Source organism: Gracilinanus agilis, chromosome 3 (genome assembly GCF_016433145.1).
Source record: "Gracilinanus agilis isolate LMUSP501 chromosome 3, AgileGrace, whole genome shotgun sequence".
In the NCBI taxonomy this organism is placed as follows: Eukaryota; Metazoa; Chordata; class Mammalia; order Didelphimorphia; family Didelphidae; genus Gracilinanus; species Gracilinanus agilis.
Genome location: NC_058132.1, coordinates 456,583,103 through 456,604,280, shown reverse-complemented (window position 1 = coordinate 456,604,280; position 21,178 = coordinate 456,583,103). Strand labels below are relative to the sequence as shown.

Here is a 21,178-nt window from a genome sequence, read left to right as displayed (position 1 = left end):
AAGGAAATAGAGCCCAGAAACATTCTGAAGCCTGAAAGTAGCCTATTTATAGTTAATATTAGTGAAATATAAATGTAGTTCCAGAATAAGGTTATATACTTATATCCCCTCAGGATCAGACTCTGTAATTACAACTTTACCAGTTATACCTTGGAGTAGAAAATGCTGGTGGTGGTGGTGGTTGGTTATGATAGTAGTAATGTTGGTGATGATGACAGTAGTAGTAGTAGTGGTGATTATAGTCTATAGTCATAAAAGTAGTAGTAGTAGTAGTAGTAGTAGCAGCAGCAGCAGCAGTAGCAGCAGCAGCAGTAGTAGTAGCAATAGTAGTGGTGTGGTAGTAGTAGTAATGGTGGAAGTAGTAGTAGTGGTAGTGGTGGTGGTGGCAGTAATAGTAATAATAGTAGCACTAGTAGTAGTGGTGATGGTGATTGTAGTATATAGTCATAACAACAGAAGTAGTAGTTGTTGTAGTTGTAGTTGTAGTAGCAGCAGCAGCAGCTTGCATTAATAGAGAGCTTTGGGATCAGCAGAGTACCTACTTCCCTCACAACCACCTTGTGTGACACCTGCTATTATTATCCCCATTTTACAGATGAGGACACCAAGGCTCTGAGAGGGACCTGCCAAGGATCTCAAAGCTAGTGTGAGGCATCCATCCAGCCCCCGGTGCTACACATACAACATCACCTCTAACATTCTCAGTATTTTGGAGATATGTGAGGGAGGTTCTGAGCTGGAGTGGCCAATCCTAAAATCAGAGGGGGTTAGGAAGAATGTCCACTGAAAGAAAGCTGGGTTTGGGGCATGACTCATCTCCCAACTCCTAGACACTCCAGTGGAGTCCTAGGACCTTAGATAATCTATTACCCATAAAGTGGATGAATGAAAGAAAATGGGCTCTCTCCAAGCAAGAGTAGGATTAAGAGCTGAAATGATGATTTCACTGGGATAAAAGAAAACTCCCTTTACTCATGCACATCAGTAATTGCTCTGAAATTTATAGTCTTAGAAACTAGTTGCCTGGCAAACTTGAGGAATTAAATGATGAGCTCAGGATCACAAAGCCATGATATCGGTGGGACTCAACTCAGGACTTCTTTGCTTTGATGCCAAATCTCTATGGGCTATTTATTCCATGCAGCCCTTTGAATCAAATCAATAAATATTCACTGAATCTGTCTTCAGATAATTCATTGGTGTGGGACCCTGGGCAAGTCACTTAAGCCTTTAATGGCTCTTCAGCCTTGGAAACAATACTTAGGATGGATTCTAAGACGGAAGGTAAGAGTTTAAAAAATGGAAGTCATTGAACAGCTATTGGGAGGATCAGCTGTGTCCTCAGCCCCAACCCTCTGGTAACCACCTAGGTGACTTGGGCAAACTAAGGTTTTTTGAACCTGTTATCTCATCCCTAATGGGGATGCTCATAACGTCTTCTCCACCAAGTGAGGGCAAAGGGGCCAAATGAAGAGTAAGTGAGGCTATTTATGTGGAACAGCAGCTTGAAAACGTCTATGCTTAGAGTCTTTTTATTCTGGGAGGATCATAAAAAATATACATTCATGAAGCACCTACTATGTGCCAGGAGGGGAAGCTAGCTTGTACAATAAAGTTAGAGGAAGACTCATCTTTAGGAATTCAAAACTGGCCTCAGGCACTTCCCAGCTGGGTGACTCTGAGCAAAGTCATTTCTGCCCTGTGTATCTCAGTTTCCTCATCTGTAAAATAAGTTGGAAAAGGAAATAGCAAACTAATCCAATATCTTTGCCAAGGAAACTCTAAATGGGGCCATAGAGAGGCAGACACAACTCAGAAAGAGCAGAAAAGGGGCAGCTGGGTGGCTCAGTGGATTGAAAGCCAGGCCCAGAGATGGGAGTACCTCAGTTTTAATCTGGCTTCAGACATTTTCCTAGCTATATGACCCTGGTCAAGTCACTTAACTCCCATTGCACAGCCCTTACTGCTTGTCTGCCTTGGAACCAATATACAGTATTAATTCTAAGAAAGAAAGTAAAGGGTGTTTTTTTTTAAAAGAGCAGAACAATACTTAAATTTGTCTTTAAATATACATTTTTGTATATATATATATATATACACCCCTATATCACCTCAAATTACAGGGGAAAAACAAGGAAGTAAGTCCTAGAAGGGAAGCATGGACCCTAAAAGCTCTGAGAGTTCAGAGCTCTCTCTGGAGCAGTTACGGAGCTCCCAGAGAAGGTGGGACTTGATCTGGGTCTTAATATGGGGAGGATTCAGAAAAGCAGAAAGGAAATATAGTCAAGCCCCCAGGAAGAAGGAAGACTAGAGGAAGGAAACAATAACAGATTCAAAGAAAAATGTCTGAAAGACAGTGAGCAGACTGGTTTAGCTGGAAATGTTCACCACAGATGGAAAAAAAGGGAAAGGGGTATATTTCACTCTCAGTCTGGACTCCAAGCACAGAAAGGGATTCAGGATAACAATGAATAGTCACAATAGTTTTGCAAGAGATTTAGGGCCTGTGTATACATTTATGCAAGGTAAAAGGAGAACCAGGAATGAAAGTTCACATGAAATATTATAAAGAGAATGATAAGAAGGCTTGGAAAATTATATATATTGCCTATATTATTGTTCTGCATGATATTATGTATTATAACATTGTTTATTGTACATTGTATTGCTTATACTCTTCTATTAACACATATTATACAACATATTTCTTAATATATATCATTTATATATGCTATAAATGCTATTTTTATAGATATTCTTTATAAAATAAATTGTTTTTATTTAAAATAATATATATTTATATTTTTTTACCTGATTCAAGTAGCTTCTTGGCACAGGCTATCTGCTGGTTTTCACAAGCCACATAAAGTGGAGTGCCAAGGTGCCTGATATTTTCATTTATATTTGCTCCATGAGATACAAGGGATTCCACACACCCCAGGTGACCTACGGGCCAAAGACAAATAAAATAATTCGTAGTATAATTAATCTTAATTAAAGACAAATGGCTTTCCCCTTGCCAGAGCCCAAGATCTGGAGATGGCTTATCTATAAGGCTGGCACCTAAATCATTTACTCAGCCAAGAATGAGCAAGTTCAAACAAAAAATCTGGAAGCTTTCAACAACTGTGGGTCTCTACAGAGAAGCATCCTGTCCCTTCCATCCCTTTCATGAGTAATGTGGCCAAGTTTTTAACCATCTGGTGAGCAACCCTTTGGTGAAAGGTTTCTTTGAACCTAGCTAGGCAGCTCCTCAAAGGACAGAAACACAGCCTGTACATTGCCAGGCTACATTTGAAGCTTTTCCAGTTTGGAAGGACTTGTCAAAGCACTCTCTCAGCTGACAAGCCCTCCTGAACCTCAGATGAACTCCAAATCATGACAAGGCATCTCAGAAGGATTTTGGTAGAGGAGCAATTAATTAGCAGGGTTAATTCTGAAAGGGAATTTAAAAACCTCCCAATGGTCTTAGGACAAAAACTACCTTCATTCTTTTCCCCATTTTTGCTATATCATTAGTAGTAAAATAAAAATAAAATACAGTTGGGCACCTGATGTGGATGTAGGGGCAAAAATGTCAATCTATCTTCTTGACAATTTGCCAAGAGATAGGGGAAGAAAAAAGGATTAAAGACAAATTTTGCTTTGGTACAACCATCAGGTATCTCTGGTGCCCACATATAAAATTGAGAAAAAGAAGAGATACATGATGATCGAAGAGCCATGACCAGGCAAATAAAGCCAGGTTAAACTAAACTCGTTGATCTTTAAGCCAAATCTTCAGATTTTAAAGCATGCTCTTTTTTTTTTTTTGTCCCTAAAAAGCTTTTCACTAGCATTGATCCAGTGAATATAAGACAGAACCAGCTCTTATCTTAATAAACCTCTTTGCTTTTGATTCAGCAGGAAATGAAGAATTTGCATTAATTCTCCAGAGTTAAGCATGACAGCTAGGGATTCAGGGAAAAGAAAAAAAGAATTAGCATTCTTTGTCTACAGCCTGTTGAAGTTGCAGAAATTATATTTTCAGATAGGAAATTGACCAACTTTGTTCAACAGAGTACCCTGAGATAATGTTTTTCATTCTTTACCAATGAGATCTATATCCTTTTTATTTTACACCTGATTTATTTAGGACATAGATCATCCTTCTGCCATCCTGCTTTCTTTCAAGTGCAAGGTGATACTGATTCAACAAGAATTAAGCCCATTACAAAATAGATGCTGTGAATACAAAGATAACCGCCCCCCAAAAAAAAGCAGTCTCTACCCTCAAGAACTTGGAGATGGGGGAAGAAAAGGGAGATGGCAGAGAACTGCTATCTCTGAAATAAGAAAGGTATGAGTCACACAACTGGGAAGTGATTGAGGCCAGATTTGAATCTAGGACCTCACATCTTCAAACCTGGCTCTAAATCCACTGAGCCATCCAGTCCTTTGTAAATTTACCTCTTTTGGCAGCTTCATGGATGGGAGATGCAAGATCACACACAGCATGGGGACTGGCTCCATGTTCTAACAATAAGTTCACACAGTCCTGGCTTCCACTAACACAGGCATTATACAGAGGTGTGTGCCAATCAACAGTCACTCCATCCACCTGAAGAAGAAAGAAAAGAAGAATCTATGTACAGAGAGCAAATACTTAGCAGTGCAATTTTTAAATAAACTAAAAATGAATAAATCAAGTCAAATTAAAATAAAATGAACCACCTTCAATTGTTTTTGTTTTACATTTCAGAAATAAAAGCAAGCCCAAAATAGAAATAAAGTACAATTTGGGAGGAAACTGGGTATCTGATGGTGAGGCATGGAAGAAAGTTGAGAAAAACTTTCCAAATGGAGATGTCAGATAACATTTGGATGGGCTTCATCTCTCCTAAATATTCAAAAGCTTTAACCTTGTTTTCCAGTGTATTCCTTCATTTATCACTCATCTGTTCCTTTCCTAATACCTTTACCAAGCCCTCATCTCTTTTTCAGAAATTGATTAAAAAGTAGGAAACACATGAAAAATAAGAACTATTGGCAGATATTTCCCATTGGTACCACATAAAGAAAATGATGGTAGAAAATCAAGGTCAATGTATGTGCTTATGGTGAGGTTTAAGTCTTTCCCTTGAGGCACAGTAGTTTCTTACTCTTACATGCTTGTGGTGCCCTCCCTTACTACAGGGCCCACCTGAATGCCAGATTGAATTCAGCAAAGTGAGGAAGATAAAATTGGATGATTTCTAAGGGTTCTTACAGCTCTGTTAATCTATGTCACTCAAAGCTGAAAATTCAGATTTCACAATAATATCTGTCAGGTTAGAATTCAGCATTTCAGGATTTTTCAATATTAAAAAATAATTTGACTAATATAATATTCTATGGAAGACCACTGTTAGCATTTTCATCTGAATGCCAGATTGAATTCAGCAAAGTCAGAAAGATGAAAATGGATGATTTCTAAGAGTTCTCACAGTTCTACTAATCTGTCACTCTAAGCTGGAAATTCAGACTTCACAATAATACTTGTCAGTTTGGAATTTGGCATTTTAGTTTCTTCTAAGGAATAAAAAAATTTTAACTAATATGAAATTCTATAGAAGATCATTGTTAGTATTTTAAAAATCTACCTGATCAAAGCACTCAAAAATATCCTAAGGGAATTAAAGTTGTTTTTTCATCTCAGCTTCTAAGATAGGATATGAATTGCACTGACCTGAGCCCCATGCTTCAACAGAACACCAGCACAAGTTGGGTGGCCCCCAAGGCAAGCTTCATGAAGTGGAGAGACTCGATCAGCTGTAACTAGGTTTACACCATATCCCTAGTGAAAGAAGAGGCAAAAAGTAAGGGAGCAGATATCAACCTATAGCACCAGTTGGGTACCATATTGGGTATCCTTAAAGTCACTCTGTAAGATTCAATAGAGCAAATATGACTTTATCTGATGGGTGTTTAGGAGCTAGTATAAATCCCTACCAAAAGTAATATGTGGTTATCTCAGACTAAAAATGAAAAAAAAAGTTAATTCTGAAGGCTTGGAGGAAGTATAGGGGGAAAAAATGTAACAAATACTTTTTCTAGTGCCCTATAGAGACCTAAAAAACTTTGATGGCTGAGAAATATTAAAATGTATTAAATAGGGGGCAGCAAGGTGGCTCAGTGAATTGAGAGCCCGGCCTAGAGGTAAGATGTCCAGGGTTCAAATCTGGCCTCAGACACTTCTTAGCTGAGTGACCCTGGGCAACTCATTTGATCTCCCATTGCCTAGCCCTTACTGCTCTTCTGTCTTAGAACCAATACACAGAATTAATTCTTGGATGGAAGGTAAAGGTTTAAAAAAATAAAATGTATTAGATACAATTTAATTTATTCACAAATTTATCCTTTGAGGGTAAATATTTGGAGATTCTCAGCATTTAGGTTGTAGCCCCCAGCATGAAAGATGAATTCATAAGAAGTTATAGAGAAGTACATAGGATGAGCAAGTATAAATGGTTTGCAATCAGCATCTCTAGTGGGAAGATCCATAGTGATAAAAGCACAGACACACTGGAAAATATAGGTGTGAAGGAAAAAAAAAAGAAGTATCTAGGATTTTTTTGCCATATTTCAGAAAAAAATACTTTCCCCCAATTTTTCTTCATTTCCTAAATTGCTAAATCTCCCTTATTTTCTTTCTCTGACATAAAGGTATAAGCATTACCTATTACTAGAAAAATGAGATAAGAGAAATAAACTGTTATTCAATTGCTCAAACTATTCTAATATTCAACCTTTAACATAGTCTTTGAGTTTCTCTGGCCAGGGAACCAAAGATATTAGCTCATGTTAACCTTTAAGGTTAACAGGCTATTTCTCTAATACTTCAATATTTCCTGTTTGAAATCCATGAAATCTATACCACCCTTTCCCCATCCTTGTTGTTCTATAATGACTTTTTAAATAATAACTGGCATTTACATACCACCTAAGTATGGCAGTAATCCCCCATTAGACATGAATTCATTGAGAGTAGGAATTGCTTAAATCTTTGTATTTGTATCTCCCCAGCACCTAGCATTAGCCTTGAGCATATCAGGTATTTAAATAAATGTTTATTTACCGATTATCTCATAGTTCCCCAAGGTTGAGGTATAATAAACTCCTAGACCTCTAAAATCTTTGTTGCTGTTGTTCAGTGTCCAACTCTTGTGACCCCATGTTGGGCTTTTCTTGACAGAGATCCTGGAGTAGTTTGTCACTTACTTCTCTGGCTCATTTTACAGGTGAGGAAACTGAGGCAAACAGGGTAAAGCGACTTCCCCAGGGTCACACAACCAGGGAGTGTCTAAGGCTAGATTTGAATTCAGGAAGATAAGTCTTCCTGACTCCAGACCTGGCAATTAGTCCACTACACCACCTAGATGCCCCCAAGCAATCTAGTCTTGTCCAGTTCTAAATCTGTGGTCCTACATTCTTGAATGAGAAATGGCTTTGTAGTCATTCACTCCTTTTCTGTGGGGCTTCAGAGCTATGATTACTTCGTTCTCTTAAGCAATATAGAAAAATATCAAAGTTGTTAGCCTTAGACTAAGACTTTTTGAGAGAATTATGGGAAGTCTTACAAAAAGATGTTTTGTTTCATTTTTTCCTTATGCATAGCCCTTAGGGAATATACACCCAGACAAGCAACAGAACTAGATTTAATTTTTAGAAATATTCTTGAGGCAACTTTAATTACATGGTTTCTCTGATTAATGGCTCTAATATCTTGATTGTTTTCCTGAGAAAAGTTAAAATACTTTTCAAATGCCATTTCAAAAACCTCAGAGTATTTGCCTTTGGAATAATGTCAATTCTTTATCATTTTTGTGGGCACTTAAAAGAGTTAATCCAAAATAATTATGTATTCTGTTTCCCATTTCTTGTTGGAAAACTCCCTAAATAAGGAGATGCCTGGTATTCTGGACATAAATGAGGGTGTGTAATCCAAAAAGGAGCTCAACTCCATGGTCTTTTTGAGGAGATGCTGGAGGAAAAACCATTGGCTATCTCAGTTTGTAGCTTATCTGATGAGGGCAGGGACTGTGTCTTCCCTTTCCTTAAAAACTTCATCTCATTCAGTACACAGTGAACATCCATTAAAGGCTTACTGACCAACTGACCTTAACCTGAATCTTCAGTATGGCCTTTTGTACTTGGACAAGTACGCTATAGGCCTCTACAGGATATGATATCAGCTACTTTCTAAATTTCTCTGCTCTACTCTGAATATTTGCAGCAAGATTATAACTATTTTTTTCTCTTTGATGGGTCAGATTTTAAGATTAAGTAAGAATGTTCCTGAGAAAGAATTATTGGCTCCCCTGATATATTAGACTATTTCGGCCATGACTGGAATTTTTTCCAGAAAAAGAAACCTTACAGATGTGCTTATCTATGTGTTTGATTTATGAAAATTCAAAGTTAAAAACAAATTATTCGTGTTACAAAAGAGACTCACCCTGTAGTTCCTTTAACTCACAAATTTTCCCAAAGTGAATTTAACTGCTTGTTTACAAACTTGCTCCAATTCAACACTCTGCTTCCTACCCCCACCTAGCAAAATCCTGTCCATCTTCCAGAGCCCAGGTCAAGTGCTGGTCTTTTATAAGTCCCCTTTCCAGATGCCTCCAGAGAGATATGACCACTTGACCACTGTCTTTTTTTTTAAATTCCATGGCATTTTGTTATAACCTTTACTAAATTCTTTAAGTAGCTTGTGCTGGCAAGGCATACCTGTTATAGGGATAGGATATAGAACATAGAGAGTATGCTCCTCAAGGGGACAAAAGTTTGGCATCTTTATTTGGAAAAAATTTTGACTTCATTCATTAGGGATTGTTCAGTTATTTTAGTCATGTCCAACTCTTTATAACCTCATATGGATTCTCTTGGCAAAGATACTGAAGTGTTTTGCCATTTTCTTCTCCAGTTCATTTTATAGATGAGGAAACTGAGGCAAACAAAGTTAAGTAGCTTGCCTGGGGTTATACAATTAGTAAGTCCCTCAGGCCAGATTTGAACTCAGGAAAATGAGTCTTTCTGACTCCAGATCTAAATCACTGAAGAACCTGGGAATTATATTTCCCACCACTATAGGAAGAGAATGACCTCATAAGAGATCAGGCCTGGAGGGGCAGGGGTTTTCCCCCTACAACAGGAGCTTCAAGAATCTCTTAAGTAAGTGGAAAGAGAACATTGGAAGAAAAGACAGGTAACAGAGCCTTCCCCTACTTGTAGAGTAGCAGTAAATCTCAATGGTCAGTGGCCACAACATCTTTAATTCCCTTCCTCAAACTCTCAGCTGCAAGGGAGATTCTAAAAGGCAAAATCTAAAGGGGAAAGTTATAACTTGGGTTTTGTTTGTTTCATTTTTCAAAAAATGTAGATGTCTTGTTCTGGTGCCTGGAACACTAAGGGAAGAAATAAAGCCCATTATGTGTCTTAAAAAGAGGATTGGGCTTGGTAATCATTTCTTTTTTTTTTTTTAACTCTTACCTTCCTTCTTAGAGTTAATACTGTGTATTGGTTCCAAAGCATTAAAGCAATAAGGGCTAGGCAAATGAGGTTAAATGAATTGCCCAGGATCACACAGGCAGGAAGTATCTGAAGTCATTTTGAACCCAGGATCCCCTGGATCTTAATCCCCTAAGCCGCCTAGCTAACCCCTTGGTAACCATTTCTAATTATGTCCTTTTTAGTTCAAGATTGCATTTGACTGATCTTATTTCTCATAAACACCTGTGGTTGACCCTGTCCTTTGCATTTCCTTGTATCCCTAAAGAAGTAGGATGACTGAAGGAGTCACAAAGGAGAAAATAACCTTTCCTGGCTCAGGACTAGGATGCTAACTTCCCAGACCAATGCTATAGAATTCTCACTCTCTAAGTGGGCACATATTCAAGAGCTGTTAGTTTGTTTCCTAATAAATGTGTTTCCAAAAGCAGAATTACTCTAAATTTGAGATTTTTTCCATTTTTCTCATAAGACCAGAACCCTTAGGATTAAACCATAATCACTTTTCCTAGGATGCTCCAACCCAATCTGCTTAATATCTAGGTTCTAAAATGCCATTTAGAAACCTAGATCTAGATTTAAGAAATGCCTAGAAAATTATATGAACTGATACAAAGTGAAATGAACAGAACTGGAAGAACATTGTACACAATAACATCAATGTTATATGATGATCATTTATGAATGACTTTGCTATTCCTAATAATACAGTAATCCAAGAAAATCCTCATGGACTCAAGATGAAAAATACCATCTGCCTCCAGAAAAAGATCTGATGGAATCTAAATGCAGACCAAAACATACTATATTTCACTTTTTTTCTTTTGCTTTTTCAAGTTCTCTTTCATAAACTACAAATATGGAAAAGTATTTTATAGTTTTACACATGTAAAATCTATATCAGATTACTTGCTGTCTCAGGGAGGGGGGAAGAAAGGAAGGGAAGGAGGGGGAGAATCTGGCTCAAACTTTTTAAAAATGAAAGTTAAAAATGTTTCTTCATGTAATTGAAGAAAAAATAAAATATTTCTAAAACAGAAATCTAGATCTTTTGTCAATATTTGTTGACATACTATGCTTTGAACTGCTTCTCCAACGTTCCTTAACCTCCTTTGCTTTAACTGACATCTGGTTCTCCCTTCAGGAAACCATATCACCTGAAACTCTCTCCAGTCAAGGTCACTCATCCCATTATTCCCATACAAGGAACTAGGAGAAAAGGGCAATGATTTTCACTGCTGCCTCCTGGTCATCATCCCTCAAGGGCATTTCCTCATTTGAAATCCATTCAATCACTCTGTAATACACACACACACACACACACACACACACACACACACACACACACACACAGAGGCTCCAGCCATAATGATGGATGCCATCTATCAAAGTACAGGTCATTTTCTCAACTTTCTCAACAAGAAGTCAATGGATACCTATCTACCATATTTTTGCTTTTGGTACAAAGCTATGGTCTCACTAGGGTAGGGAAAATACAGTGGGAGAATTCTCTCCTCCAATAAGAGTAAAAATAATAATTGACATTCATATGGCCCTTAAGGGATGGAAATAATCCCCTATTAGAATTTAAACTCCTTGAGAATAGGGGCTGTTTCATGATTTGCAACACTGAATCTGCTGCCCTAGCTAGTGTCAACTCCATAGAACAAGACAAATCTGTATCTCCCTTTCCTTCCTTCAGGAGATTGTATACTCTTTGAGGGCAAGGATTGCCTTTCTTTTCATTAATTGCATCCCCAGTTCTTAACACAGTGCCTGGCACATAGTAGGTATTTTGTAAATGTTTACTAGAATGTTTTTTGTATCCCTAGTATCTATCACATAAAAAGACCTTAAGAAGCATTTAATGATGAATTAATTCACCTCTCAATAACTTAAATACCTGTCATCATTGATGATAACAAAGGCTATAAACAACATAATCTCTCAACTCCTCAGCCTTTTCACTTCCAACTATCTCCTTTTTTACCTTATTTTAGCTACACATTGATGGTCATGTGTTTACTTTTTTGAGACTGTATCACTTCCAGAAGTAAGAACTTTGAAATTCTACTCCCATGCTACCTCTGATGATTTTTCCATCCCATCCCCTCTTATACATATTAAATCTACTCTTCCTCATCCTTAAACTGACTCTAGAGGAAATTATTTCATGCATAAGACTTGAGTTCACATCTTAACCAATAATATCTGTGTGATCGTCAGTAAGTCATTTAATCTCCTAGGGCCTCAGTTTCCTCAACTGTAAGAATGGAGTGGTTGACCTAAATGGCCTTTAAAATCCCTTCCAGGTCTCTCTATATAATGGTATAACCTATCTCCCTAAATCTAGTTTCCACTGAATTCAAATGTGGTCTCAGATACTCACTAGCTACGTGACCCTGAGCAAGTCACTTCTCCCTATTCTCTTTAGTTTCCTAATCTGTAAAATGAGCTGGAAAGGAAAATGGAAAATCATTCCAGTATCTTTGCCAAGAAAACCCCAAATGGGGTTTATTCTTTCCTTTCCCTTACATCCCTACAAATCTACCTCTATCTTCTACAACTTATAGCAGGTAGCCTAGTAATTTGCTTCAAGGAAAAGACAGGTCATCTGACATGATAAAATCTCTCAGTTCTGTAATTCATCTTTTATTTGGGGGAGAAGACAGAAGAAAAGAAGGGGGAAAAAGAGAGAGAAAGAGAAATAAGAAACCAGATTGCATCAGAGATGGAAGAACTGATGTCAGTATATCTATTTCCACATTCATTTTCTAAAATAAATCTAATTATAACGGTTTTCTGATATTTAAAGATATCTTTATAATAAATCAAATAGTTAAAACATTTGTACTCTATAAGATATAAAAATCAAAAGAAGTCTATTTACTGTCCCTAGGCCTCTACCTTAAGCTCTTGCTGGTAATTATAATGAGCTATTTAAGAAGTTAACAGGCATTATATGAAATTCTATATGTTCTTACTTTTAGTACAAAGCTGTGGTTTCAATAGGGTAGGAAATTCAATGAGGAAATTCTGTCTACCAGTGGACCTCCACTTTCTCCAGGGAGGAAATTCTCTTCACTAATGGAAGATTATTTAGCAGTGGACCTATGATGTAACTAGTATATTGGATATAGAAATTAACCCAGGACTTTCTTGAGTTAAGAATGCCTCTCACCTTTGTACAATGAAGTAAAAAAATTTAAAGGAAAAATTAAACAGAACAAAGTGGAGATAATCATCTTTATCTGAAAGGGAAAAAAAAGGTAGGGGTAATATAGAGGATTTTATACCCATAATGACAAGACACTCCTTTATCTTTGTTATTTGACTAAGTATAGAGACAGGAAACATAGAGACAGATTTTTGATAAGAGAGGGGTAGAAAAGGCTATTTAAACCTTCCCTGTGATTAACCTGAATAGCCCTAAGCAAGGTATATAAATCTGGTTTAGAGAACAAAGTTAAAGATAAGTAAACCAAGGTCAAGCAAGTCTGAATGTTGAGGACAAATTGCCAAGAAACTTTGTTTTGACCTCGACCTCGTACATGAGGGTCAGGCAAAGCTAATAACTGGTGAGAAAGGGATTTGGTTCTATTCATTCCTTTTTTCAGGAGCTTGCTCTAAAGAAGGGTTCTAAACCTTTTGTTTGTTTCATGAACCACTTTGGCAGTCAGTCTGGTGAAGCCTATGGATCCCTTTCTCAGGATAATGTTTTTAAATGCCTAAAATAAAAAACATAAGACTACAAAAGAAAGCAGTTATATTGAAATATTGAAATTCTTTTAAGTCCATGGACCTCATATTAAGAAACTTTATTTTAAAAGATTTTCTATGCTTAATAATTAAAATTGTTTCCATTCAGTTCAATTCAACAAATATTTTTAATATCTATTATGTGTTATTTAAAATTTCTGGGTCTAAATTTTCTTCAAGAATTCTAGATCCTTCTGATAAAAGCAGGCTAATGTTTTAAAATCAAAAAAAAAATATATAGCTTAGAACTAGTGAAAGGTTTTTCACCCCAAAATGAGATTCAATTCCTGTAAGCCTTTACATGAACTGTGAGTGTAAATTGGTTTTACAAAATAGCAAATTCATAATGCACATTTAAATAAAGTACCATAATTTCTAATAACACATTTAGAGATAATAGCAAACAAACTCATTATTATAATCACTTGCTATGATGCTTAAAAAAAATCGTATACTTAAACTTCTCCTGGAATCAGACAGAGAGACAGTTTAAATTCTTTTGAAAGTAATTTCAGGATAAGAATTTTGCCAATGAACCTGTTTGGTGAAGACACCATGAAAATGCCTGAAGAGCCTTCACTGGATCATGAATATCCAAAATTGAACTTTGGGGGGCAGTTGATTTGAACTATGGGGAGATGAATGAGTTGAATGCATTTGTTTTGAATGTACACTTTTATGCCAATAGGGGCCTGCCCCAAATTGGCTTTTTGTCAATGCGGCTAGCTTTTATCCTCTTTTCTTTTATCCCCCAAATTTCTGTAATTTAGAAGTTGACTATGGTTTAAGATACACCAAAAAAGGCCAGTCTTTTTCACCGGATCTCAGGGGGATAATGTGTTATTTAGAATTTCTGGGGTTCTATTTAGAGGTATTTTGGGGCTCATTTGAGCCTCAAAATATGTAGATATATGACAAACTTCCTGTGTACATGTGGGGGACTTTGACATTTACCATGATCCAATGGGTTTCCAGTTTCTGACGTGATGATGTCAAACAACGGGAACCAACTTAGAGTGTGACTTAAATTAGGGGTGGAGCTTGGGCTCTGCCTCTTTCATAGGAAGCAGCCAAAGGAAATAGAAGGTATGGACTGGTGGGCAGTTTGGATAGATCTTAGCCAGGCACGTGGTCCGATTTTATTCTATCAACATGGGCCTAAATAAAATATTACTTTTCCTCATAATATCAGCCTTTATCATTTTTAATCGTTACATATGTTCAAAACATTTGCACATTCAACATTTCATTTATTAAATGCTTAATATGTGTAATGCACTATCCTAGCTTCTTAAATAGGGCAGGAAGTCCGGGAAGATTTGTTGCAAATAAGGGAAGGTTTGTTGCAAATAAGGGAAATTGGGAAAGCCTGCATAGAGGAAGTGGCATTTGAACTAGGCATTAATGTTCAAATCAGAATTCTATAGATGAAGAGAAGTATAAAACAGCCAGAGTGAAGACACAGAGGCAATAAAGTATGGAGGGTAGAGACTGTCTTTTGTCTCTTTTGTTTCCTTAGTTCCCAGCATAGCAATAGCACATAGTAGGTGCTTTATAAATGTTTACTGATTGATTAAAAGCAGCTCAGCTTGTCTAGGGGGGAAAGTGTATAGAGACAGAAAAGATAATGTAGCACCAAATTGTGAAAGTCCTTGAAAGCTAGGCAAAAGAATTTAAACTTCAATTGGTGGGTAGCAGAACAATGAAGATTATTTAGCAAGAAAATTATATGGTGATGTGCCAAAGAAGATTACCTGGCAGTGGTATAAAGATGGACTGGAGGTGAGACAGTACAAGTAGAAATATCTATCAGTAGGCTAATACATATGAGAAGGGAGGAAGGAAGGAAGGAAAGAAGAAAGGAAGGAAGGAAGGGAAGGAGGTAGGGAGGAAAGAAGGAAGGAAATAAAGAAAAAAAAAGGAAAGACAAAGAAGGAAAGATGGAAGAAAAGAAGAAAAAATGAAGGAAGAAAGAAAGAAAAATTTTTTTAAAAGCTGATATCACTGAATGCCCATCCTTTATTTGCAATGTTTGTATCCTCCTCTGTTACAGTGTAACTGGGAGCCAAGAAAACTAGATTCAAATCACATTTTTGTCATATGTGTCTTAGGTTGGTAGAGACTGAAAAGTGGTGGGATGAGATTGGGGGATAGGTCCTGTTAGCTTAAGGTGAGAAATAGAGGTATAGGATATTTCAAACATGAGAGCCTGGTTGAAACAGTTAAATTAGGTGGTACAGATTTTGAGTTTCAGTCAATGATAGGATATCTGGGGCTTTCTGACATTGTCTTTGTTTTTTTAAAACTATTACCTTCCATCTTAGAATTAATACTAAGCATTGGTTCCAAAGTAGAAGAGTGGTAAAGGCTAGGCAATTGGGATTAAGTGATTTGTTCAGGGTCACACAGCTAGGAAGTATCTGAGACCAGATTTGAATCCAAATCCTCTCCAGGCTTGGCTCTCTATTTGCTATTATATATTATATTATATCTACCTAACTGCTCCTTAATGTTATTCTTTAATTGATTGGAAATTTGGCAAAGTGTCTGGCACATAGTAAGCATTTAATAAATATGTGTTGATTAGTTTCTTGAGGCTGGAGAACAGAAGTCAAAAATGATATAAATAGATATAATTTATGTGGTCATTGATATAGTAATTGAAGCCACCAGAGGGAATGAGGTTGCTAAAAGAAACAAAAGGCAACACCTGGGTTCAAAACTCAGATGTACCCTTTACTGTATGCCTCTCTGGTCCTAGTTTTTTCCTCTCTAAAACGAAGGGTTTGGACTAGATGATGGCCCCTAAAGAGCCTTCATTTCTAATTTCTATTTCATTTCTAAATCATAAGATTTATGTGACTTACCATTTCTTTGTAATACTCATATCTGTCTTTTAAATTGCCTTCTCTTATTTCATTACAGACATGCCACAATTTTATTTTCTGTAAGTTTCCTACAATCAGACATTTAGATGTACAAAGAATATCACTATAAATAACTTGTACAGATGGTTCTTATTTATTAATGATAATTCTCTTAGGATACATTTCCCATGGTGAGATTACTGGGTCAAAGGATATGGTTATTTGCATTGCATAGTGTTCTTTTTGATTCAATAATCCCACCATGGGAAATATGGCCTAAGAGAATTACTCTAAGGAAGATTTCTCACCAAACTGTAACGTTAATAGCAATAAGATGAATTTTCTCATTTTTGTTTGTCAATTCTGTAGGTTTGAGTGGGCCTCTCAAGAGTTGTTTTAGTTAGCATATTTGTTCTTAATTCATTGTTTCAAGAGGGAATTTCCCTCTGCTTCCCTCCCCCCATAGTATGATGGAAAGTGCTGGATTTGGAGTCAAAAAGATCCGCATCCAAATTACGCCTATGAGGCTGACAACTTTCCTGAACACTTAATTTCCCTGACCCTGTTTTCTCACCTGAAATGGCAACAAAATACTACGTGTTTTTGCAAACATAGGTGATACGTTGTTGTTCAGTTGTTTCAGTCACATCTTACTCTTCATAACCCCATTTGAAGTTTTTTTGCAAAAATACTCATATGGTTTGCCATTTCTTCCTCCAGTTCATTTTACAGATGAAGAAACTGAGACAAACAGGTTAAGTGACTTGGGGAGTCACACAACTAGTTAAGTATCTGAGGTCACATTTGCACTCAGGAGGAGGAGTCTTCCTGCCTCTAAACCTGGCAATCTATCCACTGCATCATCTAGCTGCCCCAAAGGTCAAATATAATTATGTAATCAAATTTGATAGAATTAAAAGTGCCCTTCAAATATTAAAGAACTGTACAAATGATTTTATTATTTATTATCGTTATTACCTTGTTGGTGAGGGTTTTTTTAATTTGCTCTTTTTTTTGCTTTTAGGCTCTTTCTGGCAGAAGGAGAAAGGGATAAGTAAAAGAGTTAAGTGATTTGCCCAGGGTCAAACATCTGAGAAATCTCTGAGGCCAGATTTGAATACATGTTTTTGAGTTTCTTATACAATTAATGTTCTACAAATTACCAAGCAGATAGAGAAAAAAGACTTTTTCATAATTAAATGAGTATTGACTTATAAGGTCCTCTTCTATAAACTCAATGAAATAATAATAAACCCTCTGATAGGTTTTTACATATCCTGTTTAAACTGACTTATAGTTTTATCAGTATTCTCTTACAAGAGTAATATAATATTCTGAACAATATATAAACTGGGATTTCAAACAAAAATTGAAATAGGTTTTTTTTATTTATTTAATAAAAAATCATTATTTAAAATGATTTTACAGCAGGTAGGTGGCTCAGTGAACTGAGAGCCAGGCCTGGAGTTCAAAGGTCCTAGGTTCAAATCTGACCTCAGACACTTCCTAGCTGTGTCAGTTATCCCTAGTTTCTCTCTTAACTAAAGCAAGATCTATAGCCACACTGACCAACTCTCCTAGTGTTTCCCTAAGCTAAGGAAGGGAGGAAGGGGATAACAGCATCCTCATTCTGCAAGAGACATCATAATGTGATTTAACACATAGGGCCCAAAGATGACAACCATATTCATTATTTATATTAATAAAATAACATGTTAATAGAAATAAATGTTAATAACATCAGTAAATTAATTGACCTATTTAATAATTAATTATTACTATTAGTAATTAATATCAATGATATTAATAAAAAAGCTACCTGACTGATGAGCATCCTTAGAGAAAGGAGACGTCCATTAATAGCAGCATCGTGCATGGGAGACCAGTCAGACACAAAATCTGTGTAAAGATGGAGGAAGTGGTTAATGACATTATAGGCCACAACTGAGTTTAGTAGAACCTAAGATCTAAGGACATGTCATCACCTCTCAATAGATGAGAGCCTATTTGATCCAAAGACCAAGGACGAGCATAAAGTATGCTCCTAATAACAAGCTTGATTTACCTCAATATGTTTCCCTTCAATACAGTGGAAATGCTGGATGGATTTGGAGTCCAGAGGACCTGGGTTCAAATCCCAAAGGTGTCTCTGATGATCTGTGTGACCAAAGGTAATTCTTTAACCTCTCTGGACCTCAGTTTTCTCCTCTATAAAATGAAGGAGTTTGGACTAGACAACCTTTAAAGAACTTTCATTTTTAAATACATGGTCCTTCGATGCCAAAGATCCCCTCCTAGAGCACTGCCTTGTCATGGTGGAGGGTGAAAGGATGAGCTATACCATGCTGGGTGAACCAAGATGGACAGGTCATGGCAGAGACTTCTGACAAATGGTGATCCACTGGAGAAGGGAATTGCAAACCACTCCAGTATCTTTGCAAGAAAATCCTATGGGGAGCAGCTGGGTAGCTCAGTGGATTGAGAGCCAGGCCTAGAGACCGGAGATCCTAGGTTCAAATCTGGTCTCAGACACTTCCCAGCTGTGTGACCCTGGGCAAGTCACTTAACCCCCATTGCCTACCCTTACCACTCTTCTGCCTTGGAGCCAATACAAAATATTGACTCCAAGATAGAAGGTAAGGGTTAAAAAAAAAAAAAGAAAAAAGAAAGAAAATCCTATGGACAGTCTGGGTGTATGTAACTAAAATCAACAAATATTAGTATCAGCATATTTAAATTAATATTACTAATTAATAAAAATATCATTATCAATATTAGTTACCAGACTGATGAATGTCCTCAAAGAAAACATGCATATACATGTGTTTATATATGCATGTACATATTATATACCTACATAACATATATACAATATACATATATACTATATGCAATGTATGTATTTATACATTGATGTTAGTTGTTTTTAAGTTGTCCAACTCTTTGTGACCTCATTTGGGGTTTTCTTGGCAAAGATACTGGAGTTATTTGCCATTTCCCTTTCCAGCTCATTTTACAGATGAGGAAACTGAGGCCAACAGAGTGAAATGGCACATTTATACACACATATCTAGAAGATGCATGTGCATTATCTACCCAATATATACACATGCATGTACATATATGCTATATATAATGTATACCTATATAAATATATATATACATTGTTGTTCAGGTTGTTTTCAAATGTGAACAACTCTCCAGACCCAGTTGGAGTTTTTTTGGCAAAGATACTGCAGTGGTTGGCCATTTCCTTCTCCCGGCTCATTTTACAGATGAGTAAACTGAGGCAAACAGGGTGAAATGACTGGGCCTGGGTCACCCATCTACTAAGAGTCTAGGGCCATTTTTGAACTCAGGAAAATGGGTCTTCCAGAGGCCAGGCCCCCCCCGCCCCCGCTCTATCCACTGCATCAGCCAGCTTTCCATATACACACGTATTTGGATATTGGGTCTCCCTCTCTCACCCAGGCTGGCAACACAGCGGCCGCTCCGGGGAGACACACACACACACACACACACACACACACACACACACACACACACACACACACACACACACACACGACTTGGGGGGGGGGGTGCTTCCCCGGACTGGGGTTTACACAGGTGCTGCAGTCAGCAATCAGAGCAGAGGTGGGGGAAGTGGAGGAGGAGGAGGGAGCGGAGCGATTAAAAAAGGTAAAATAGGCTTAAAAAGATTATGGGCTGTTCAGGCTTTACTCCCACGGTCTCCTCCAATTTGCCAGAGAAAGGCTTCAGGTCCTGCTTAAGATCACGAGTCCCTAAAATGGTGCTTGAAGGGTCCAATTTCCTGCGGGAACTGTAACCCTAATCCCAGATCTGCAAAATTTCCCATGAACAGGGCTGGGAGCTGGCTTCGTTACAGAAAGTCTGACGCGAAACCTCAACAGAATGATCTAGCTCTCGGGGGCTGTCTTCAACCTTTGCAGCCCCGGGAACCCGGCTCCATCTGACCGTAAACTCAAGCCGGGGATTCACAGCACGTGGTGATAGCTCAGAACGGCTCTAAAACCCACAGTGCCATCCTTGAATGGAGAGTTGTTCTAGGGCAGCCCAACACGGGACTGAACGCTACAGATGAGAGCTATCACCGTCTCTGTGGTGAGAAGAGGAGGGAACTGAAGCCCTTCTCATCAGTAAGAAGCTAAATATTAGGGTGAGAGAGAGTGGGACTTTTCCCCAAGAACATCCTGCTGACAGTAGAGATCTCTCTCAATCCTTTTTACAGCCTGTCTTTAAAAATGGAATGGGGAGGGTGGAGGGGGGCAGCGCACACACACACACACACACACACACACACACACACGCACATATACACAGTATTGACTCCAAGACGGAAGGTAAGGATTTAAAAAAAAAAGGGGGGGGGGGGGATGAGAAGGGAATAGGCATTCATATAGCCCCTACGATAAGTCCAGCATCACACGAAGTGCTTTTTTGCAAATACCGTCTCATTTTGATCTTCACAGCCACTCTGCGATGTAGTTGCTGTTAAACTAATTTTACAGATGAGAAACCTGAGGCCAAAAGAGATGAAGTGACTTGCCCAGGGTCACACAGTTAATTGGTGTCTGGGGCCACATTTGAACTCAGATCTTTCTGATGCTTTATCCCAGTGATGGGCAAACTTTTTAAAGAAGGGGCCAAAGGAAAGGAAATGTTCATCTGTCAGTCTGTTTCTAAGGCAACTCTTGAAATTTCATTGTATTGCATGACCCGATAGAACAGTTCAGGGGGCTGCATCTGGCCCGTGAGCTGTAGTTTGCCCATCACTGCTTTATCCAATGAGCCATCTAGCTGCCATATATTATACAAACATACATGTGTTATATGTGTGTGTATATGTATATCCATGTATATATTCTTTCTCCTCTCTCCCTTCCTCTTTCTCCCTTCCTGTCTCTCCTTCCCTCCCTCCCTCCCTCTCTCTCTCCTCCCTCTCTTCCACTTTCTCCTCTCTCCTTCCCTCTCTGTCTCTTTCTCTGTCTCCCTCTCCC

The 21,178-nt window shown here is 37.7% G+C and overlaps 1 protein-coding gene across 1 annotated transcript in view; it reads right to left on the bottom strand.

Annotated features, from left to right (window-relative positions):
- Nucleotides 1–21,178, bottom strand: part of LOC123241706 (ankyrin repeat and SOCS box protein 9-like) — a 61,483-nt gene that overhangs the window by 14,046 nt on the left and 26,259 nt on the right. The window contains exons 2-6 of the mRNA XM_044669266.1: nt 20,045–20,186; nt 17,977–18,056; nt 5,708–5,815; nt 4,450–4,600; nt 2,812–2,946 (exon numbers count right to left, since the gene is read on the bottom strand). Of these exons, the coding sequence (XP_044525201.1) occupies nt 2,812–2,946; nt 4,450–4,600; nt 5,708–5,815; nt 17,977–18,056; nt 20,045–20,186 (616 nt within the window). The remainder of the gene's footprint in view (nt 1–2,811; nt 2,947–4,449; nt 4,601–5,707; nt 5,816–17,976; nt 18,057–20,044; nt 20,187–21,178) is intronic.